A 24,584-nucleotide genomic window follows, 5' to 3' on the forward strand; every position below is an offset into this window, starting at 1 on the left:
CAGGCTGGGCAACAAGAGTGAAACTCCATCTCAAAAAAAAAAAAAAAAAAAAAAAGGAGATTCTCCTGGGTGGCCTTGACTGAAACAGGTAAAAGCCCTTTAAAAGGGAACTGTACCCCTACACAAACATCAGACCCTTCCTCCATTGCTGCTTTGAAGAAGCAAGCTGCCTTGAATCCTAAAGTTGCAAGGAAAGGAATTCTGTCAACAACCTGAGGGAATTTGGAGGCATATTCTTCCCCAGGGGAGCCTCAAATAAGAATGCAGCCTGTATATGAACATGGAAAAAAAGAAAAGAATGCAGCCTGGTAAACACCTTAATTGTAGGCTTGCAAGGGCCTGGGCAGAGGACCTAGAGATAAGCTGTGCCCAAACTCTAGACACACAGAAATTGTGTTTTAAGCCACTAATTTTTTGTTGTTGTTTTGTTTTTTGTTTGTTTTTTGAAACAGAGTCTCGCTCTGTCACCCAGGCTAGAGTGCAGTGGCGCAATCTTGGCTCACCGCAACCTCTGTTTCCCAGGTTCAAATGATTCTCCTGCCTCAGTCTCCCAAATAGCTGGAATTACAGGTGTGCACCACCATGCCTGGCTAATTTTTTGTTTGTTTGTTTTGTTTGTTTGTTTGTTTTTTAGTAGAGACAGGGTTTTGGCATGTTGCCCAGGCTGGTCTTGAAATCCTGGCCTCAAGTGATCCGCCCACCTCAGCCTCCCAAAGTGCTGGGATTACAGGCGTAAGCCACTGTGCCCGGCCTGCTTAAACATCAACTTTTAACCCAGAGAGAATTTTGGTTGGCCTCATCCCCAGCAACCCAAAAAAAGATAAATTAATGAAACACTAACTTCTCTTTAACTCAGTCACTGGCCATCTTAGTGTAAGGTGAAAGCGTTACTTATTAGCACTGACTATTTTTCTTCTACCAGGTCATGGGTGCAAATAGTCACCCAAAATGTATTATGTATACCCTCCTGTTCAAGACAAAATCAGATCCTCTAGTTAAGAGTCTCCTCTCTTAGCTTTATTCTCTGATACAATTTTCTTACTGTGTAACCTTGAAGAAGCCACTTAACTTCTCTGCATCTATTTTTTCACCTACCAAAACATGATGGGATGATATACTGTATACCTTGAAGGTTTTTTTTTTTTAGAATCCAAGAAAACAAAATATGTAAAAATTGCCTTGTGTACTGAAAATACGGTACAAATTAAGCAGTTGCTATTCATTTGAAAGATCTGACCACTGGAAAACACGGCCACTATTTACTTAAAAAGAAATGAAGACAGAAGGATCCAGTAGAACTGAGACACAGACATAGAATCCACCCACATAGGAAGAGCAGATGGTTTCTTCGAGGAGCCATGATTCCAATTTTCAGCTTAGGAAACTAACTCCCTTCTTCCTGCCTTAGTTTACACCAAGAAGCACAGCTATAGTACTTATGGATGTTTTCAGAAGTCACCCAGCTGGGTCAGACCTGGAGGACCTGGGAAGCATCGAGAAGAGGAAGGGGGAAGGACTTGTTTGCAAGAAACCAGACTGGAGCACAGAAGAAGGGGTCACAAAAATATCGATTAGAAAACAAACAAACAAACAAATAAAAAGCCAAAAAAACCCCAGCATTAATAAATGGTCTCCTTTGGGAGGCCAAGGCAGGCAGATCACGAAGTCAGGAGTTCGAGACCAGCCTGGTCAACATGGTGAAACTCCGTTTCTACTAAAAAATACAAGAATTAGCCAGGCGTGGTGGCGTGTGCCTGTAGTCCCAGCTACTCGGGAGGCTAAGGCAAGAAAATTGCTTGAACCTGGGAGGCGGAGGTTGTAGTGAGCTGAGATTGCGCCACTGCGCTCCAGCCTGGGCAATAGAACAAGACTCCGTCTCAATAAATAAATAAGTAAATAAGTAAATAAATAAATAAATAAATAAATGGTCTCTGGGTTCGGCAGTCTAGATTCCCAAATCACCAACTCCACACCCAACGCTTAAATCCCCTCTACAAGCGCCTGGGCCAGCAACTGCCCAGACTACTAGGAAAACTTCAGGGATGGTGAGTTTACTGCCTCCCAGTGCCTAGCCACATTAGGAAATTCTGCTACATCCCAATGAAGAGTTAACAGCTTTCTAGCTCTCTATTCTGAGTAACAAAAAGTCAAATCCCTTTTCCATATGGTAAGACCTCAACTATTTTTAAATACCTGTTGTGGGTCATAGTTCAACTCCCTACATATTCCATCTCAAAGTCTTTTCGTCTTCAAACTAGAATGTTTCCAGTTACCTCACTTTTATAGCCATTCCTCATAGATGGACAGTTTTGAAAGGTTTTGCCAGTTTGAATGCCACCATTCTCTGGACACGCTCTGATTGGTTTAAATTCCTTGTTGAATGTTGCATCCAGAAGGGGCTGTTGGGTCAGAGACGGGACATGAGGCAGGCACTTACCTCTGAGTATCTGTGTAAAGAACAGCTCCTCAGTTGTCTATGTACCTGCCCAAATTTCAAAGTTTCCCTACCAATCAGATACAGGAAGGGGGTTATAGATTACCAATTTGGGGTGATTTGATTATAGGAAGTGATAGCAATAAACCATTAGTGAACCCTTTTGGTGTTCAGGCCAGACTCTTCCAGGACATTTCTACCTGCTTGGAGAGATGGAGAAGGGACTGAGTTGTGAGGATGAACTCAGGTAGTGCAGGGCTTTCCAAGAGCCACAGAGTCTGAGTAGCCTGTGGGCCTCCAGCCTCAAAGAATTTCCTTAATGTTGGAATATGGCCAGCCTTAAAGCTGCCAAAAGTGGGAAGAGTCCTGTGTCTTATTTTACGGACTTGAAAGACTACACAGTGCTTCCTCAGTGCCTGGACTGCCAAATGGCCATGACTACAGGTGAGAACACAGTGGCAGCCGCGGCAGGGGCCACCCTGCCTAGTGGAATCACCTTCAAAAGGAGAGCTGGGCATATGTGCCAGACTGTAAAATCTGCGGACCTTGTGACCCACAATCCCACTTTAGAAACTGATCCTGAGATAACTGGACGCAGTTGCCAAGATGTTCATATATGGGCAACAATCTTATAGTGTTGTTTAAAATAGGGAAAACTGGAAACTATCTGCAAGTTCATCCAGAGGGGTCTATTTATCCTAGAGGGGTCTGTTATGTTAGTATCATACAATGAAATGCCATACAACAATTACAAGCACTGCTATGGAGATATACATATATATATATATATATATATTTTTTTTTTTTTTTTTTTTTTTTTTGAGACAGAGTTTTGCTCTTGTCGCCCAGGCTGGAGTGCAATGGTGCAATCTTGGCTCACTGCAACCTCCGCCTCCCAGGTTCAGGCGATTCTCCTGCCTCAGCCTCCCAAGTAGCTGGGATTACAGGCGCCCGCCACCTCACCCAGATAATTTTTGTATTTTTAGTAGAGATGGGGTTTCATCACATTGGCCAGGCTAGTCTCGAACTCCTGACCTCAGGTGATCCACCTGCCTTGGCCTCCCAAAGTGCTGGGATTACAGGCGTGAGCCACTGTGCCCGGCTGAACTATAGTTACTTAGCTAGAAAGACTTCCATGACTGTGTGAAGAAAGCATGTTAATATATACAGTACTTAGTAAAACTGCCTATTTTATGTATAGAGACATATCTAGAAGGATGGTAACCAAATAAAAATGGCTGTCTCAGAAGCATAATATTTATTTTTGTTTTCAACATATATTTATTTAAGTTACAAAATAACATAGGCTTATTATAAGAAAGTCAAACGACAAAGAAATTTATAAAGTAAAACATGAAAATCTCTTTTCCCATCAGTCCCATTTCTCAGCTATTAACATTTGCTGTTAACATCTGATATGCAATCTTTAAGACTTTCTTTTGAGCATGTATAATCAAAGTCATACTTTTTTTTTTTTTTAAGTAAAAATGAAGCTCCAGTCTACCCATTGTTCTGTGACATGGTTTCTTCATGTTTTCAGTGTTGCCTGGATTTTTTAAATGTCCTTTTTGTAATTAGGAAAACAATAACATTATATTTGTTTGGGGGAATAAAAGTGTACCAGCCAAGGACAGAAGACAATGAATGTGTGATGTGAGTGGCCCAGTGAAGAGAAGCAAAGGACAAGGTTTTCCTGTGTTCAGGTCACCACGGTACTCAGGAGGACCTAGACATGCCCGGTTGGCCCAGGAGGTTGATAGTGTCCTGTTCTTCCTAAATCTTCAAAGCCAAACATAGGCTGCTGGAGCTAGGCCTGGGGCTAGGGGATATTGGGCTGCAGCCTCTCCCAGAGATGCGTTCCCTGCCCAGCACAGTGCCCCAGGTATGCAGCTTCCACTGGGCCAAGCAGGACAAGGCAGAGAAGGACCCCCACTGCTGTTTCAGAGTCTACCTGCTGCATGCCAGCAAAACAACAATCCACTGCCTGGGGGTGCTGCAATCCCTCTTTAAAAGCACCCGAATTCCCTCCCTTTTCTCTTCCTCCCCTGGCTCAAGCTCCAACTGTCATCTGTCCAGAGAGAGGGCTCTGTGAGGAGTCAGAAATGCTGCTTGAACCTCATCAGAACCCTCAAGGATGGGCCATTCTGTTCTCTTGGTCCTTGAGTCCTGGAAAGAACCTAAACAACAAGCTTGTCCTCATGTCTGCCCTGCAAGGCAAGAAGACAGGCCTGGCGGTGGAGACCCACTCCCAGGGAAGCCCAAGCAGTACTGTGTCTGGCTTAGGGGCACCAGTCATTTTCCACTGAGAGAGCTATGAAGAAACTGAGTAAGAAAGCAGATCACTGTATCTCATCCAAAGCTATTCCAATAAACACATTCTCCTCAGTACCAGAGAGCATACCTTGAAGTGTAACCTGACCACACCTGCACTTGTGGCTTAGATTGCTTCTCAGGACTCACTGTCCCCAGCCTCTGAGTTCTTTTAAAAATTCAGTCATGTGGCCAGGCATGGTGGCTCAAGCCTGTAATCCCAGAAATGTTGGGGGCTGAGGCAGGCAGATGGCTTGAGTCCAAGAGTTTGAGACCAGCCTGAGTAACATGGGGAAACCCCAGCTCTACAAAAAATGGAAAAATTAGCCAGGCATGGTGGTGTGCACCTGTAGCCCCAACTACTCGGGAGGCCGAGGTGGAAGGATCACCTAAGCCCCAGGAGGTGGAGGTTGCAGTGAGCTGTGATTGCACCACTGCACTCCAGCCTGGGTAACAGAACCAGACCCTGCCTCAAAAAAAAAAAAAAGAAAAAGAAAAAGAAAAGAAAAATTTGGCTGGGCCCAGTGGCTCATGCCTGTAATCCCAGCACTTTGGGAGGCCAAGGTGGATGGATCACTTGAGGTCAGGAGTTTGAGACCAGCCTGGCCAACATGGTGAAACCCTGTCTCTACTAAAAATACAAAAATTGGCTGGGCACGGTGGCTCACGCCTGTAATCCTAGCACTTTGGGAGGCCGAGGTGGGTGGATCACAAGGTCAGGAGATTGAGTCCATCCTGGCTAACATGGTGAAACCCCGTCTCTACTAAAAATACAAAAAATTAGCTGGGCATGGTGGCAGGCGCCTGTAGTCCCAGCTACTCGGGAGGCTGAGGCAGGAGAATGGCGTGAACCCGGGAGGCGGAGCTTGCAGTGAGCAGAGATTGTGCCACTGCACTCCAGCCTGGGTGACAGAGTGAGACTCTGTCTCAAAAATAAAAAATAAAAAAATACAAAAATTAGCTAGACGTGGTGGCAGGCACCTGTAATCCCAGCTACTCAAGAGGCTGATATAGGAGAATTGCTTGAACCCGGGAGGCACAGGTTGCAGTGAGCCGAGATGGCGCCACTGCACTCTAGCGTGGGCGACAGAGCAAGACTCCATCTCAAAAAAAAAAAAAAAAAAAAATCAGTCATAGTTATCTTTTTTCTTTTCCGATAATAAAACCCATGCTCTATGCAAAAAAACTTTCAAAATGGCAAAACAGTACAAAAAGGAAACTATCAATGACATATAACCCCATCACCCTAAGATGGTCTTTGGTGAATATTTTCACATGTCTGCCAGTGATCTATGTGGGCATGTACATATTGTTAACAGAATTGGAATCCAACTGTATGAAGTGTTGTGATCCGGTTTTTTCTTTTTCTTTCTTTCTTTTTTGAGACAGGGTCTCACTCTGCCACATAGGCTGGAGTGTAGTGGCACAATCTTGGTTCACGCAACCTCTAACTCCCCAGATGAGGGTCAGGTGATCCTCTCACCTCAGCTTCCCAAGTAGTTTGGAAGGACTACAGATGCACACTACCATGCCTGGCTAATTTTTGTAATTTTTGTAGAGATAGGGTTTTGCCATGTTGCCCAGACTGGTCTTGAACTCCTAGGCTCAAGCAATCAACCCACCTTGGCCTCCCAAAGTGCTGAGATTACAGGCATGAGCCACTGCCCTGGCCTTTTTTTTTTTTCTTGACAGGTTTTGGATGGGGTGCAGTGGCGCACGCCTGTAATCCCAGCACTTTGGGAGGCCAAGGCAGGCAGATCACAATGTCAGGAGATCGAGACCATCCTGGCTAACACAGTGAAACCCTGTCTCTAATAAAAATACAAAAAATTAGCCAGGCATGGTAGTGGGCGCCTGTAATCCCAGCTACAAGGGAGGCTGAGGCAGGAGAATGGCATAAACCCAGGAGGTGGAGGTTGCAGTGAGCTGAGATCGTGCCACTGCACTCCAGCCTGGGCGACAGAGCGAGACTCTGTCTCAAAAAAGGCCTTTCCTTTTCTTTTGAATATGTTTTAATAACAACATAATTTTTTTTTTGTCTGCATTTCCGCCTCCCGGTTCAAGTGTCCTCTTGCCTCAGCCTCATGGATCCAGTACCCACCACCATGCCTGGTAGACAGTCTCACACTATTGCCCGGGCCGGAGTGCAATGGCATAATCTCGGCTCACTGCAACCTCCGCCTCCCAGGTTCAGGCGATTCTCCTGCCTCAGCCTCCCACGTAGCTGGGATTACAGGTGCCCGCCACCACGCCTGGCTTATTTTTTGTATTTTTTAGTAGATATGGGGTTTCACTATGTTGGCCAGGCTGGTCTTGAACTCCTGACCCTCTGAGCCACCCACCTTGGCCTCCCAAAGTGCTGGGATTATAGGCGTGAGCCACCGCGCCCGACCTAATTTTTGTACTTTTAATAGAGACGGGGTTTCACCATGTTGGCCCTGCTGGTCTCGAACTCCTGACCTCAGGTGATCCACCCATCTCAGCCTCCCAAAGTAATGGGGTTACAGGTATGAGCCACTGCACCCAGCCATAAATAATATTGATTGTTTCTATGTATAATGCCAGGCTCTGCATCAGGAACACTACCTATATTATGAAGTAGATATTACTATTACCTGTGTTTCACAGATGAAGTAACCGACTGTTGGAGATGTTCAATTTTGGTCCCACATGGCCCAACTAGGATTTTAACCCAGGCAACCTGCCATTTGGATTCCTGCTCTCAGCCACGTTCTTCTCCAGCCCTCTTCACTGAACACTCTATCATGAGCAGTTTCCAGTCATCAAAGTGCTTTACCTCCTGCAGAGATGCTAGTTCTACAGTCCTAACTCTCCAGCGGCAACCTCTGCTTGCCAGTGGGCTTCACTGCCCCCTGCAGAAAGCATCCCTGAATTGCAGGTGCTAGAGACAAAAGGGCCACATTCGTCTGAAAGAGCCAACCAATTAAAACTCCACAGGAGTCCAGAGATAAGAGACCTAGTCTGAGGGTGAATTATCCTAGCTGAATGCCTGTATCAAATAGATACCTTCGGCCAGGCGCGGTGGCTCACGCCTGTAATCACAGCACTTTGGGAGGCCGAGGCAGGTAGATAACAAGGTCAGGAGATTGAGACCATCCTGGCTAACCCGGTGAAACCCCGTCTCTACTAAAAATACAAAAAAAAAAATTAGCTGTGCGTGGTGGCGGGCGCCTGTAGTCCCAGCTACTCCGGAGGCTGAGGCAGGAGAATGGTGTGAACCTGGAAGGCAGAGCTTGCAGTGAGCCAAGATTGCACCACTGCACTCCAGCCTGGGCGACAGAGCGAGACTCCGTCTCAAAAACAATAAATAGACTCTTTCTACTAAGAGTTTCAAGTCATTTAATGTAGTTCTCCAATGTAGGATACAGACCTATAGAAGCTAAAGGAACTTGCTAAAGAAAATCCTTCAGCAACACAGCAGGAGATGCATACCCCCCCAACCCCAACAAACTCTCTAGGCACTGTAATTGATTCCTCTACCATAGGCCAGAGCACAGGACCCAGCTAAGGCAACTCATTTCTCAGGGCCTCTGAAATCTCACAGAGATGGCTACCTCTCCACCTGAGCTGTTATTCAGAAGTGGAAAACATTCTCTAAGTCATTTGTTGGCCGACTTTTGCAGTGAACGGCCAGAGATAAAATATTTCAGGCTTTGAGGGCCATATCATTCTTGTTACAACTACTTAACTCCACTGCTGTGGCACAAAAGAAGCCCAGGTAATCCATGATGTGTATGTCTATGTTCCAGTATAATTTTACTTATAAAAACAGGTGGTTATCAGGATTTGGCCTGCAGGCTGTACTTGCCAACCTCTGCTCTCAGGGTTTAAGTTTTCCCTAAAAATACCCAGATTTATATATTGGCTAAATCACTTAAATTTTAGGGCACAAACTCATTTCTGAGGGACTGACCTGTTTTTCTTCAGTGCAGTAGGAACACAATCTTTCAACTATTAATCTAAAATCTTAGGAAAGTGCAGAGAAATCAAGGGTTGTTTTGTCTTATAGTTGGTCAGTATTACTAACAGATAAAAGTGAAAATATTTCACCGATCCACAGCAACCAGAAAAGAGGATGAATCAGGTTGAGGCAAAGAAAATGTCAGGAAAATTAAAAAGAGTGTGAGGGAGAAAAATGATATGAATATAACCAGGCAGCTCCATTTGGCTTTAGTTAGCTGACTGGGGCAATAGGCAGCTTAGCGAAACCAGAAAACGAGAGCTTGAGGCTGGGCGCGATGGCTCATGCTTGTAACCCCAGTACTTTGGGAGGCCAAGGTGGGTGGATCGCTTGACCCCAAGAGTTGGAGACCAGTGTGGCCAACGTGGCGAAACCTCATCTCTACTAAAAATACAAAAATTAGCCGGGTGTGGTGGTGCATGCCTGTAATCCCAGCTACTCAGGAATCTGAGGCATGAGAACAGTATGAACCTAGGAGGTGGAGGCTGCAGTAAGCCGAGATCGCACCACTGCACTCCAGCTTGGGTGACAGAGTAACACTCTGTCTCCAAAAAAGAGACAGACAGCTTGACAGGTCTCATTGGTAATGATGGAACACCTCTTTCCAGAAAGCTTTACCTGAGGAAAAGATATTAAGACCACATACATTTGGGACATGAGAGAAGAAAGCCAGGTGAGCTGTAGATGAGAAGCTGCCTGCAGCCTAGTAACATCTTACCTGGGGATATACTCTGAGCTCTTCACTCAACCTTCCTGACTGCCTTCACTCACCTGCAGGGCAGGGAAGAGGAGGCAAGGCCTGATCTCCCCCTTGGATCTGAGAAGATAGCCCTGTGGTGTGCTGCTGAGCACAGCAATGCCGAGGCTGCTAACACCCCCAAGATAAGGGGGTCCCCTTCTTAGGCTGGAGAGCCTCGGGATACAGCAGGCTTGAGACAGGATTCTGCTGAGTTCAAGACCCCGGGGACTGGAATGGCAGAGCTGAGAAGTATCCATGACCCTGAGGGCTGCGCTCCAACTGCTGCAGCAGCCCCTGTCCCTTCTGCGTAAGAGCCACTCTCAAAATGCAGCTAGAGTCTCAAATACTTCAAATCCAAGTACATCTTAATTTAAAAAAAAAAAAAAAAAAAAAAAAAGACTTCACTCCCCATTTCACCTTCCTCCTTAACATGCTTTCATTTTTTCTTTTTTCGTTTTTTGAGGCAGGGTCTTGCTCTGTTGCCTAGGCTAGAGTGCAGTGGCATGATCCTGGCTCACTGCAGCCTCAACCTCCCGGACTCAATCTATCCTCCCCACCCAGCCTCCCAAGTATCTGGGAGAACACGTATAAGCCACCACACCCAGCCCTTAACATGCTTTCACAGCTTTCCATTACCCTTAGAATCAAGACTTTATGGAGGCAAATGCACCATGACTTGCCTCAAGCCCAGCACTTTCCTATCCCTGCCAGGCCTCCAGCTTTTCCTGAGCCCTTGCCTCTCCCTCACCTCTCTCCAGCTACATAAGCCTTCTTTCAGTTCCTCATCTTTCCCTTTTAGTGATCTTATGGAATCAAATATTTATTTGCTTATTTTTTCAATGTCTGTCTCTACTAGCTAAAGGCAGTGGAAAGTTTGCTCCACACAGCTTACCTAGCATTTGACAGAGCCTCTGGTATGTCGCAGGCACTTAAATAAAATAAATGTAACTGATGAAAAACCTCCTTTTCCCCAAGTCCTCTCTCTTCATCTAAAATGGACCCTTGGTGGCTCAGAGGCTGGAGCACACAGAGCAGGCTGGTTAGACTGTCCCTGGAGGCTTGCTCTTGCCACTCAGCAGCTGTAGGAAGTTCTCCAGGGCCCATCACCTCCCTATCGCCTCATCTGAAAAGCAGCAATATGAACCAGTATCTTCCTCACCAGGCTACCCACTGCACAGGTTAAATAAGAGAAGGTAAGTACCTAAGATAGTTTGGTGCTCAATATCTACTGTTTTGTTTTCTTGAGACGGAGTCTCACTCTGTCGCCCAGGCTAGAGTGCAATGGCACGATCTCAGCTCACTGCAATCTCCGCCTCCTAGGTTCAAGCAATTCTTATGCCTCAGCCTCCTGAGTAGCTGGGATTACAGATATGCACCATCATTCTCAGCTAATTTTTGTATTTTCAGTAGAGATGAGGTTTCACCATGTTGTCCAGCCTGGTCTTGAACTCCTGGCCTCAAGTGATCCACCTGCTTCAGCCTCCCAAAGTGCTGGGATTACAGGTGTGAGCCAACACACCCAGCCAATACCTATGTTCTATTTACTTACTTTTAACTATAGAAAAGCAAGTTTTGTTGTTGCTGTTGTTTTTTTTTTTTTTTTTTTTTGAGACAGAGTCTCACTCTGTTGCCCAGGCTGGAGTGTAGCAGTGCAATCTTGGCTCACTGCAACCTCTGCCTCCCAGGTTCAAGCAATTCTCCTGCCTCAGCCTCCCGATAGCTGGAACTACAGGTGCGTGCCACCACACCCAGCTAATTTTTATATTTTTAGTAGAGACGGGGGTTTCACCATGTTGGCCAGGATGGTCTCAATCTCCTGACCTCGTGATCCTCCCACCTGGGCCTCCCAAAGTGCTGGGATTACAGGCGTGAGCCACTGCACCCAGCATAGAAAAGCAAGTTTTAAAAAAGGGCCTCAACAGGAAAAGACTGAATCACATCTGTTAACTTTTGGGAAAGTAAGAGGAGGCAAACCCCAAGAAAACTCTACAATGCATTGAGGTTCCTTATGTAAAACATGACTTGCTGTCAATATCTGGAAAAGTCTCTCTGACTTACAGAGGCAGACTGTGTCCCTCAGCACTTCCAACTTCAGAGACAGGAAGCATGATGGATGGATTCCTGGAACTCTAAACTGTGCAACATACTGTATGAGGTTTGCTAGCCGGGCGCAGTGGGTCATGCCTATAATCCCTCCACTTTGGGAGGCTAACACGGGCAGATCACTTGAGCCCAGGAGTTCAAGACCAGCCTGGGCAACATGGCGAAATCCTGTCTCCACAAAAAATATAAAAATTAGCCAGGTGTGGTGGCATGCACCTGTAGTCCCAGCTACTTGGGAGGCTGAGATAGGAGGATCAACCGAGCTCGGGAGGTCAAGCCTGCAGTGAGCCGTGATCATACCACTGGACTCCAGCCTAAGCAACAGAGTGAGATCCCATCTCAAAAAAAAAAAAAAAAGCTTGCTGATCTTTCCTAACCCCAAATAAATGCATGCCACATAGTGTGTATGAACCAATCTCTCTGGCCAAGGAACCTAAGAAGGGGGACCTATTCTCAAGGACTCAGTAAAGTATTTTGTTGCTATAAAAACACTAGGCTCAGTGCAGTGGCTCACGCCTGTAATCCCAGTTACTCAGGAGGCTGAGGCAGGAGAATCACTTGAACCTGGGAGGTGGAGCTTGCAGTGAGCCAAGATCACACCACTGCACTCCAGCCTGGGCGACAGAGTGAGACTCTCTCTCAAACAAAACACACAAACAAAAACAACCACTTTTATATAACGATCCTTCTATTGTTTGTTGAAAATAACGATAACATTTACTGGATGGTCCCAAAAGTATTATTTTAATAACATATTCAGTAATCTAATTCCTCCTCACTTTAAAAATCCTTTAGCAATGGTTATTAACATGTAAAGGTTAATTTCTCCACACCTGGCTAAGTGATCCCACTTAAAGGAATTTATCCTGAAGAAATACTCCGGTAAGGCCGAGCGCAGTTGCTTACGCCTGTAATCCCAGCACTTTGGGAGGCCGAGGCGGGCGGATCACCTGAGGTCAGGAGTTCGAGATCAGCCTGGGCAACATGGTGAAACCCCGTCTCTACTAAAAATACAAAATTAGCCAGGTGTGGTGGCACATGCCTGTAATCCCAGCTACTCGGGAGGCTGAGGCAGGAGAATCGCTGGGAGGAGAAACTGGGAGGCGGAGGATGCGGTGAGCTGAGATCGTGACATTGCACTCCAGCCTGGGCAACAAAAGTAAATCTCCATCTCATCAAAAAAAAAAAAAAAAAAAGAAATACCTCAGTAAGAATACAAAGATGTACATATACGAGGATGCTCATTGCAGCCTTGTGAAAGGAAAAAATTAGAAATGACCCAAATGTCTAACAATAGAAGACTGGTTAAATAAAGTACAGTATATGTAGGCATTAAAAAAGTGTCACGTTAAAAAGAACATCCTGACAGATGTCCAAATGATAGTAATTTAAAAAAGCAAGGTGAAAAACAGTATGAAAAGCATAGTCCATTTTTACAAAATACTGCAAGTTCTTTTTTTTTTGAGACTGAGTCTTGCTCTATCACCCATGCTGGAGTGCAGTGGCGTGCTCCCAGCTCACTGCAACCTCCGCCTCCCAGGTTCAAAGCAATTCCCGTGCCTCAGCCTCCCAAGTAGCTGGGACTACAGGCATGCACCACCACACCCGGCTAATTTTTGTATTTTTTTTTTAGCAGAGATGGGGTTTCATCATGTTGGCCAGGCTGGTCTCGAACTCCTGACCTCAAGTGATCCACCCATCTCAGCCTCCCAAAGTGCTGGGATTACAGGTGTGAGCCACTGCGCCTGGTCAAAATACTGCAAATTCTATCCAGACATATGCATGGCAAACAAAACCTGGAAAGAGGAACACCAAAGTTTTCTCTGTGAGGGAATGAATTATGAAGGACTTTCACCTTCTGTGTCAGATTTCAGATTTCTACGTTTCAATTTTATAATGAGCAAGTATTTCTTTTATAAACAGGGGAAAAGGAAGAAAATGTAAAAACAAAAAAATCTCTGTTAGCGTTAAGAGTCTGTCAGTACCACAGGGTTGGATCAGCCATGAGCTCTGATGGCCTGGGAGAGATCCCTACTCATGCAGTGCCATCCCAGCACTCAGAAATCGACCCACTCACAAATCGAGTCAACTGAGCACATGTCATGAGGTTGCCATTAAACAGCAGCAAGCGAAGGCACTTCAATTTCCAGTGTCAGTTACAAGGTTGGGGAGATACGTTTTTCCTAAAAACGCAAATGAAACTGCCTTGGAATTTGTGGTTAAAGCCTACCAATGGCAGAACTGAGAGCAGACAGCCTCTCCAGCAGAATTCTAAAGCACAGTTCAGAAATCAAGCCCTGTTGAGCTGGGGAATGGTTTCTTTCTAATGAAACCCAGAGGATGGGGGGAAGCGGAACAGTAACTGGCAATCTGAGAATAAGCTGATCGTAAAATGAAAGTAAGAAAAACTGGCTGCAAAGTAGGACAGACAGACATCGAAGTGTCTACTGGTGAAGTTACTGATACATTTATTGCAAAACTTTCCAAACGACTCATGCCACAGGCTAGATTTGTTTGTAAATCTGCCATAGCAGGTGAAATGACAGCCATCCTGTCCTCATGACTGGAACATTCTCTTCCCAGGCCCAGAGTCCTGACCAATATGCAAGGTTCCTCTGATCCCTGGCAGGGCTGGGGCTTCTTAGGTGGGAGTGTTTTGCCCACCCAATGGGCATTCCCCTCCTTACTAACAGAACCCCAATTTTGTTTTTCTGCCTTTTCCTGGCCATTCCCTTCTGCGAGCCAGGCCCATTCCCAGCCAATATCATCCTTGACCTAACTCTAGCCAATGAGATGCAAAGGGGATACCAACGAGGGTGGTTCTGTGGAGGTTTTGGTTCATCTTTAAAGGACATAGGACAGAAATGTCTCTCTTACTGCCTGTATACTCTGTCAAGGGTGATCAGGATGCTAGGATCATGGCAGCCATCTCTGGAATGTGAGGAAACCAGTTTAAAAAGACAAGCCAAGTGCTAAGGAAGGCAGAGAAGTTAAGAACAACTCAGGTCCTTGACAATATCGCTGAACAGATGCCGGCCAACCCTGGAACTGCCCCTCCTCCAGATGGCTTGCCATGTAAGGTAAGTGCCCTTATTGTTAGGCCACTCTGGTCAGGGTGTTCTATTACTTGTAGTCAAAACCATCCCAACACATACAAGACAGAACAGAAAGTGCCCACTCCATCAACACCTCCTCTAATAATCTGACTTCCAAGTGTTAACTGCACACCACGATTACTGAGGTAAGAGATGTCCCTACAGTCCTGTGGCAGCAACTGATTTTGCCTATGCAAAGCCATGCTATTCTTCTGCTGGTGGTTAGCCTTTTCTTTAGAGGACTTCCCTCCTACTCCATGTGCTTGGAAGTGAAGAGCAGAGGGAAGACTTTCAACGTAAATCCTGGTGCTCCATCTGGACCACTGCCACCAACCAAGGTGGTCACATGGCCCAGACAGAACTAATCTGTGTCCTACCCCAGAACTGATGTAGAAATGTCCAAAGTTTAAAGCCTTGGCTGGGTGCAGTGGCTTGCATGTGTAATCCTAGCACTTTGGGTGGCCAAAGTGGGTAGAGCACTTGAGCCCAGGAGTTCAAGACCAAAACCTGGGCAACAGTGAGACCCTGTCTCTACAAAAAATTTTAAAATTAGCTGAGTGTGGTGGTGTGCACCTGTAGTCGTAGCTACTCAGGAGGCTGAAATGGGAAGATCACTTGAGCCCAGAAATTTGAGGCTGCAGTGAACTAAAAAGGTGCCATGGTACTCTAGCCTCTAGTCTGGGTGACAAAGCAAGAACCCTGTCTCAAAAATCAATAAAAAAGCAGGCCAGGTGTTGGGGCTTGCGCCTGTAATCCCAACACTTTGGGAGGCCATGGCAGGTGGATCACCTGAAGTCAGGAGTTTGAGACCAGTCTGGCCAACATGGTGAAACCCTGTGTCTCTACTAAAAATACAAAAGTTAGCCAGGCATGTTGGTGCATGCCTGTGGTCCCAGCTACTCAGGAGGCTGAGGCAGGAGAACTGCTTGAACTTGGGAGGCGGAGGTGCAGTGAGCCGGGATTGTGTCACTGCACTCCAGCCTGGGCAACAGAACAAGACTCCGTCTCAAAAAAAAAAAAAAAAAAAAATCAGTAAAAAAACAAACACAACACCAAAGTTAAAAGCACAAAGCCCTCTGCCTCCTGGGACTACAAACTGAGAGAAACTGAAACTAGGAATGATGGTGCTCATCTCCCCAATGGTGGCACATGGGGAAAGTCTGCAGAACAAGATCAACATACAGAGAGTCAGAGCTATCGTCATAGCCCAGAGGACCCCAATTGAACATATAGATCAAGCCACACCTGAAACCCTTGTTGTCACAGTCACCTGAGCCAATAAAGTCTGTTATTGTTTTTCTTTTTTTTTTTTTTTTTTGAGACAGGGTCTTGCTCTGCTGTCCAGGGTGGAGTGCAGTTGTGTGATCATGGCTCACTGCAGCCTCGACCTCCCTGGCTCAAGTAATCCTCCTACCTCAGCCTCCTGAATAGCTGGGACTACAGATGCATGCCACCATGCCTGGCTAATTTTTCAATTTTTTCACTCTACCCCTGTCGGGTTTCACCATGTTGCCCAGGCTGGTCTCAAACTCCTGGGCTCAAGCAATCTGCCTGCCTCACTGCCTCAGCGTCCCAAAGTATTGGGATTACAGGTGTGAGCCACCATGCCTGGCCCTGTTATTGTTTAAGGTAGTTTCAGTTGGGTTTCTGCCATTTTTTTTTTTTTTTTTTTTTTTTTTTACAGGCAGGGTCTTGCTCTATCACCCAGGCTGAGTGCAGTGGCATGATCACAGCTAACTGCAGCCTTGACCTCCTGGGCTCAAATGATCATCCCAACTCAGCCTCCCAAGTAGCTGAGACCACAAGTGCATACCACCACACCAAGCTAATTTTTTTTTTTTTTTTTTTGAGACGGAGTCTCGCTCTATTGCTCAGACTGGAGTGCAGTAGCGCAACCTCCGCCTCCTGGGTTCAAGTGATTCTCCATTCTCCTGCCTCAGCCTCCTGAGTATCTGTGATTACAGATGTGTACCACCATGCCCAGCTAATTTTTTGTATTTTTAGTAGAGACAGGGTTTCACCGTGTTGGCCAGGCTGGTTTTGAACTCCTAACCTGAAGTGATCTGCCTGTCTCAGGCTCCCAAAGTGCTGGGATTACAAGTAATGAGCCACTGTGCCCCACCCATCTTCCTTCCTTCCTTCCTCCCTTCCTTCCTCCCTTCTTTTTTTTTTTTGAGTCTCGCTCTGTCACCCAGGCTGGAGTGCAGTGGCATGATCTGGGCTCATTGCAACCTCCGCCTCCCGGGTTCAAGCGATTCTCCTGCCTCAGCCTCCTGAGTAGCTGGGATTACAGGCACGCGCCACCACTCCCAGCTAATTTTTGTATTTTTAGTAGAGACACATTTTCTCCATGTTGGTCAGGCTAGTCTCAAATTCCTGACCTCAGGTGATCCACCTGCCTCGGCCTCCCAAAGTGCTGGGAATACAGGCCTGAGCCACCATGCCTGGCCCATTTTCTTATAACTAGAAGAATCCTAACTAAATCATCCTAATCTGTCTATATCTAGCCACATCTGGAAGCCTTCACTGCCTCTGGGTGCTCTTCATTCTCAGATCTCTCCCATTTCTACTTCCTTTTCTCTCCAGCTCAGCTTCCACCTCTGCGCAAACCTACCAGAGGGTAGCTGTCTGCCAGCAGGTCAGGGCTGTTATAGAAGCCATCTGAGTCATGCTTCAGAGCAGGCTTCCAAGGCTGCCTCGTACAGCTCCATGGCTGGGTGTGGGCATCTCCACCCCCGCCCCCACACCCACCAGAGCCTCATCACTCCCCTTTCATTCGCCTCCCACTGCCTTGATGCTATTTCCAAGGCTGGGTTGTAGGACTGTGGATGTCACTTAGATCTGGAAAAGCAGGTCTAAACAGTCCACTTGCTTGATTACACTGCTGAGCATGTTCTCACATGCAAATGGATGAGTGGAGTGCTCCCCATAAACTCACTAAGTTTAAGGTGGACAGCACAAGTGAGGCAAGAATTACAACGCTATGTACGTAGGCAGGTATATCTGTGTACACATCAAACATAAATGACACACATTCTGTACAGTATGTATGCGTGTAACTCGTAGCGTGTAACCACACAGGGGTAGAGTAATGCCTACAAGTCACAAAGGAGGTGCTCTGCAGCAGCAGCTGAGTGATCTGCTCTGAGAAAACCTAACAGACCTACACCCAATCTTACAAAATATTTACAATAAGGGGCAATTACTCACACTATAGAAAGATTCTTCACCTTATTAAGAGATTTACTACAAGGTCCCACTAAACTGCGTGGGCTCTACTGGACTTAGAATAGGGTTTGATTTACATAAGACTTCACAGGCAACTACATAAATCAACTACAAAAAACCAAGGAGCCACACCTGAACTGAATGTTTTCAGCTATACAATATGATGTACAAAACGAGGTAATTTTATTTGTATCAATATTACTGATTTTCTGTGTGAGTAAGATAATGCCTCCAAATGTCATCATGTCAGCTGAGGCTGCACATCTGATTCAGGGACGAGCAAGACATTTCCTAATACAGTTTTGCTGTTAAGTAGGGTCTGTCACTGAGAAAAAAAAAAAAAAAAAAAGACCAAGGTATCTATGTTGATCCATATAAAGTTTGTTTTTTTTTTTTTGAGATGGAGTCTCGCTCTGACGCCCAGGCTGCAGTACAGTGGTGTGATCTCAGCTCACTGCAAGCTCCGTCTCCTGGGTTCACGCCATTCTCCTGCCTCAGCCTCCCGAGTAGCTGGGACTACAGGCGCCCGCCACCACGCCTGGCTAATTTTTTGTATTTTTAGTAGAGACGGGGTTTCACCGTGTTAGCCAGGATGGTCTCGATCTCTTGACCTCGTGATCCGCCCGCCTCGGCCTCCCAGAGTACTGGGATTACAGGCGTGAGCCACCGCGCCCGGCCGATCTATATAAAGTTTTTAAAGACTGAATAATGATAATGATTGCAGGTAAAACATAGTACTTACTGCGTACCAGACACATTCTAAGTGTTTTACAGGTATTAATTCACCTCTCGATAACTTCATGTGGTTACTATTATCCCTGCTTTATAGCTAAGCAAATGGACGTACATGTTGCCCAAGGAGGCAGTAACTGGCAGAGCCAATATGAATGCAGGCTGTCTGGGTCAGGAGGCCACACACTTAACCACACCATTTTCTGCTGCCTTGATCTGGCACTCACAGGCAGATGGAGAACAGTTCAGGCAAGATGAGTGGGGATGGGGACCTACTTAAGCTATTAGCAATGAGTTCAGACACACAGTGCTAAGGACATAACTATGCAGTGAAATCAAACAAAAGAAAAGAATGATGTTGGAAGTCAGGAGACGGTAAGAGTATTGACTAAAAGGAGACGTAAGGGAGGTTTCTAGAGAACTGTTCTGTTTCTCAATTTAGGTGCTGGTTACATGGGTGTATGTGGTTTGTGAAAACTCATCAAGCTGTACAGTTATGTGTACTTTTTTTTGCTTTGTTTTGTTTTGAGACAGAGTTTTGCTCTTGTTGCCCAGGCTGGAGTGCAATGGCGCGATCTCAGCTCACTGCAACCTCTGCCTCCCAGGTTCAAGTGATTCTCCTGCCTCAGCTTCCCATGTAGCTGGGATTACAGGTGTCCACCACCATGCCCAGCTAATTTTTCTATGTTTAGTAGAGACGGAGTTTCACCATGTTGGCCAGGCTGGTCTCCAACTCCTGACCTCAGGTGATCCAACCACCTCGGCCTCCCAAAGTGCTGGGATTATAGGCGTGAGCCACTGCGCCTGGCCTGTTTTTTTTTTTTTTTTTTTGAAACGGGGCTTCACTCTGTCATCCAGGCTGGAGTGCAATGGTGCAATCACCATTCACTGCTGCCTGTACCTTCCAGGCTTACGCGCAATCCTCCCACCTCAGCCTCCTGAGTAGCTGGGACCACAAGCACGCGTCATCACAATGGCTAATTTTTAAAAATTTTTTTAGAGACAGAATATCCTTATGTTGCCTAGGCTGGTCTTGAACTCCTGGGCTTAAGCCAACCTCCCACCTTGGCCTCCTAAAGTGCTAGAATTACGGGCATGAGCCACCATGTCTGGCCAAGAGCTGCCATTCAGAGCTACACTGTCTGGGTTAAAACTTGCCTTTGTGGCCAGACGCGGTGGCTCACGCCTGTAATCCCACCACTTTGGGAGGCTGAGGCGGGCGGATCACAAAGTCAGGAGATCAAGACCATCCTGGCTAACACAGTGAAACCCCGTCTCTACTAAAAATAGAAAAAATTAGCTGGGCACGGTGGCGGGCACCTGTAGTCCCAGCTACTTGGGAGGCTGAGGCAGGAGAATGGCGTGAACCTGGGAGGCGGAGCTTGTAGTGAGCCAAGATCACACCACTGCACTCCAGCCTGGGCGACAGAGCGAGACTCCGTCTCAAAAAAAAAAAAAAAATTTGCCTTTGTACCCACTAGATGTGTGATCTTGAACATGCAGCTCAATCTGTGTTGTCTCGCTTTCTGCACTGAAAAGCTGGTATATCACAGTCCCTAACCTCACATGGCTTGTCCACGTAGTCAGTGGCACACAGAGCACAAGTCTAAATATTAGTCATTCCCATTACCATTTAGGCCCATAGCCATGGTCTCCTATCTTAAATCAGTTACCATTTACTTTTTTATCATTTTCCCATTATTTAAACAATTTACTATTATTTCCTACCATGTTCAAAAAAAAATTTTAAGTAGATTTGTTTTACCTGTTATTTAAATAATACAATCATATTACAAGAAATCTGGAAAATAGAAAGTCAAGTATTACACTTTTAGGAGTGTAGTCACCCTGTCCCGTTCTGACGTCCCTAAAGTGATCCGCAGACACAAACTATAGCAGGCACATTATAACAACCATAAGTGGGGCCATCAGGTACAGAAAGGGCCTGCAGAGCACATATTAGTCAATGTATACTCAACAAACAGCCACAACTTTTATTTTATTTTGAAAATTTCCAATCCTACAGAAAAGTTAAAAGAATGATACAATGAATACCCAAATACCATTCACCCAGCTTCACAAGTTGTTAACATTTCGCCACATTTGCTTTAGCTTCTCTTCATACACAGATGTTTTATTTTTTGACAATTAAGCTAAATCATTTGAATCATTTGACAATTAAGTTAAAGACATCGGGTCCTTTTATCCATTAATACTTTAGCCTTTATCTCCTAGCAACAGGGACATTATCCTGTATAACCATAATACCATAATCACATCCAGGGAATTTCACATACAGTACTATTAACTAATACACAGTTTAAATTCATATTTTTCCAATTGTCCTTAAAACATGACCTTTTTTTTCCAATTCAGGATCTAATCAAGGATCAACAGTGCATTTAAACAGCCATGTTTCCTTTAATATAGAACAGTCCCTGCCCCTTGCCTTTTTATGTCTTTCGTCGTATTGGGAGGTGTGTGTGTGTGTGTGTGTGTGTGTGTGTATTTTTTTTTTTTTAGGTAGGGTCTCACTGTGTTGCCCAGCCTGGAATTTGGTGGCGCAATCATGGCTCACTGCAGCCTCAACCTCTTGGGCTCAAGTGGTCCTCCTACCTCAGCCTCCCAAGTAGCTGGGACTATAGGCATGCCACCACACCTGGCTAATCTTTAATTTACAGGGTCTTGCTTCATTGCCCAGGCTGGTCTCAAACTCCTGAGCTCAAGTGATCTTCCTGCTTCAGCCTCTCAAAGTGCTGGGATTAGAGCATTAACATTTTTGAAGAATATAGGCATTTGTCTTGTAAAGTAGCTCACAATCTGGATTTGTCTGCTTATAATTTGGTTCAGGTTAAACATTTTTGGGAAAATGCTACATAGTTGATATTACATACCTCACACTGCAACACATAAGAAGGTACATAATAAGGCCGGGTGCAGTGGCTCACACCTGTAATCCCAACACTTTGGGAGGCCGAGGCGGGTGGAGCATGAGGTCAGGAGATCGAGACTGTCCTGGCTAACAAGGTGAAACCCCGTCTCTACTAAAATATACAAAAAATTAGCCAGGCATGGTGGCGGGCACCTGTAGTCCCAGCTACTTGGGAGGCTCAAGCAGGAGGATGGCCTGAACCCAGAAGGCAGAGCTTGCAGTGAGCTGAGATCACACCACTGCATTCCAGCCTGGGGGACAGAGCGAGACTCTATCTCAAAAAAAAAAAAAAAAAAGGTACATAATAATAATTTGTTCCATTATTACTGTTGTACTGTTTCACAACTACTGTGATTGTTAATTTTATTTTTTTTATATGGAGTCTTGCTCTGCTGCCCAGGCTGGAGGGCAGTGGTGCGATCTTGGCTCACAGTAACATCTGCCTCCCGGGTTCAAGCGATTCTCCTGCCTCAGCCTCCCGAGTAGCTGGGATTACAGGGGCCCACCACCATGCCTGGCTAATTTTTGTATTTTCAGTAGAGACAGGGTTTCATCATGTTGGCCAGGCTGGTCTCAAACTCCTGACCTCAGGTGATCCAGCCACCTCGGCCTCCTAAAGTGCTGGGATTACAGGCGTGTGCCCGGCCTGCCCTAGTCCCACTTCTGACCAACTCAACTAGAGCCCCACAGGAAGGTTTGGAAATCAGTGTGTTGACAAGCTCCTCTAGGGGGTTGATGGGCAGCCAGATTTAGGAACTCCTGCTTAGAGAAGACCCATTGTCTTCTCTAAGGGGACTGTTCCCCTTCTCTGACGGGACTGTTCCACAGGGCATACAATGGTAGGTGGTAGTTACGGATCTGCCTCATGTGCCAAAAACTGGCTCCCACAGGTGTGAAATGTGGGCAGAGGGGTTCAACCCAGACAGGTCTACTGTATCCCAAATGTATAACCTACTCAAGGTTTAAAAAAAGAAGTCACTGGCCAGGCGCGGTGGCCCATGCCTATAATCCCAGCACTTTGGGAGGCCGAGGTGGGCAGATCACCTGAGGTCAGGAGTTTGATACCAGCCTGACCAACATGGAGAAACCCCAACTCTACTAAAAAAAACAACAAAAATAGCTGGGCGTGGTGGTGCCTTCCTATAATCCCAGCTACACAGGAGGCTGAGGCAGGAGAATCACTTGAACCTGGGAGGCATAGGTTGCAGTGAGTCGAGATTGAGCCATTGCACTCCAGCCTGGGCACTCCAGCCTGGGCAACAAGAGCAAAACTCCATCACAAAAAAAAAAAAAAAAAAGTCACTGTAACTACAGAAGCTACCAGATCTATAGTTCTCCAAATTTAGTCTCTACCAGAAGCACCAAGGAACATCACTCTCAAAGATTCTGAGTCAGACATCTGCAATGGGGCCTAGGAATATGTATTTGCAACAAGCTCTCCAGGTAGTTCACAGGCAGGTGGTCTAAGAACCATGCTTTGAGAGACAATGGCTTGCTCTGTACTTTATCTGTGATAGTTCAAGAGCAAAAGAGTTGGGAAAAAGTATCTTGGCCTTCATTTGAAGGCTACTTACAAAAACAAAGAAACAAAATCTGAGGTCAGATGGGAAATGCTTCTGAGCAATTAGCCACAGAGAAACATATCATATCAGATGACATGAAAGAAACCCTCCATGAAACACAATAAGGGTGCTGGGTGGCACAACATAATGCAGAACTTGCTGCTGGAGGGCACAGGGGAGTACCCCTCTCTGCCATGGCCCAGTTGGCTTTCCAACCAGGAAACACCAGGCAAAACAAGCCACCCTCATGGTAGAATTGGAGCATAGTACTCCCAGGAAAGGCCACTCCGGAAACATCAAAATATACCTGCTAGTACTCAAAGCCAACCAGGCTCATGGCAAAAGGACCAGCACAGCAGCCAGCCCTGGCCGCCTACCTGACTGGAACACGTATCGTGCCAAGCCCTGCATTAACTCTGCGGGCCATGTTGGTGGGGCAGACTCCCCAGTTTCTCTCTTCAGACGGAAGGTCAACTCAAAGCCAAAACCACTAGGTCCATCTGTTCCTGTAAACCTGAAAGACATAAAAAGCAAGTGTTTTAAGCTCAATTACCTTAGGAAAAGCACTCTTGAAAGTCTAAAGTTCTCCCCTTTTTATGGTGGCCTCAGTATCCAAACCCTCCATTCAGAGGAGTATCCCAGGATGTGAGCCTTGTGGGGAGGGAACCCGAGAAGCCCATAACGAACCAGAACTCTTGCCTCGTCCTCCTGCCAGATGTGGGTATGTGGATGTGACCTTGGCCTGGCCAAATTCTAATGCTGGCACTCTGAATTATGAGTTCCAAATTTTGTGGCTCTGGAACATTCCTTCCTGGATGATTGAGGCAACACTGCTGAAAATCTCCCTTGTTCATGCTCCTTATTCCTTCAAACTGTTAATAGGCATCTACTTTGTTTGCTAAGGATACATGTCCCGTGAGCCACAAGGCTATATGCTCTGTGATATGGTTTGGCTCTCTGTCCCCAAGCAAATATCATCTTGAATTGTAATCCCCATAGTCTCCACGTGTCAAGGGAGGAACCAGGTGGGAGATGATTGGATCATGGGGGTGGTTTCCTCCACAGTGTTCTTGTGATAATGAGTGAGTTCTCACAAGAGCTGATGGGTTTATAAGGCAGTTTTCTCTGCTCTTGCCCACTCTCTTGTGCCTGCCACCCTCTTCTCCTTCCACCAACATTGTAAGTTTCCTGAGGTCTTCCCAGCCATGTGGAACTGTGAGTCAATTAAACCTATTTTCTTTATAAATTACCCAATCTCAGGTATGTCTTTATATCAGTGTGAGAATGGATAAATACACTCTGTGAGGATGACACCCTTTCTCCACTCCCACCTCCACTCTGCCCCACAAGGGTACAACCTTGGGTGGCACTGGCTGGCCTCTAGACTCAGCATTTGTGGACAGGTCCCAAGGCAGATTCCAAATACTGGGTGGGCCCATATTCTTCCTGAAACTCAGCACCCAACAC

General features: G+C 46.0%; 1 protein-coding gene across 3 annotated transcripts in view; it reads right to left on the reverse strand.

The window, feature by feature from the left end:
• SUFU (SUFU negative regulator of hedgehog signaling) overlaps positions 1–24,584 on the reverse strand; it is a 131,345-nt gene that overhangs the window by 60,963 nt on the left and 45,798 nt on the right. For all 3 annotated transcript variants that reach the window (XM_032179117.2, XM_032179107.2, XM_032179109.2), the window contains exon 5: positions 23,495–23,631. In XM_032179117.2, coding sequence (XP_032035008.2) covers positions 23,495–23,631 — 137 coding nt within the window. The remainder of the gene's footprint in view (positions 1–23,494; positions 23,632–24,584) is intronic.

The sequence above is a fragment of the Hylobates moloch genome, unplaced genomic scaffold (assembly GCF_009828535.3).
Source record: "Hylobates moloch isolate HMO894 unplaced genomic scaffold, HMol_V3 SCAFFOLD_3, whole genome shotgun sequence".
In the NCBI taxonomy this organism is placed as follows: Eukaryota; Metazoa; Chordata; class Mammalia; order Primates; family Hylobatidae; genus Hylobates; species Hylobates moloch.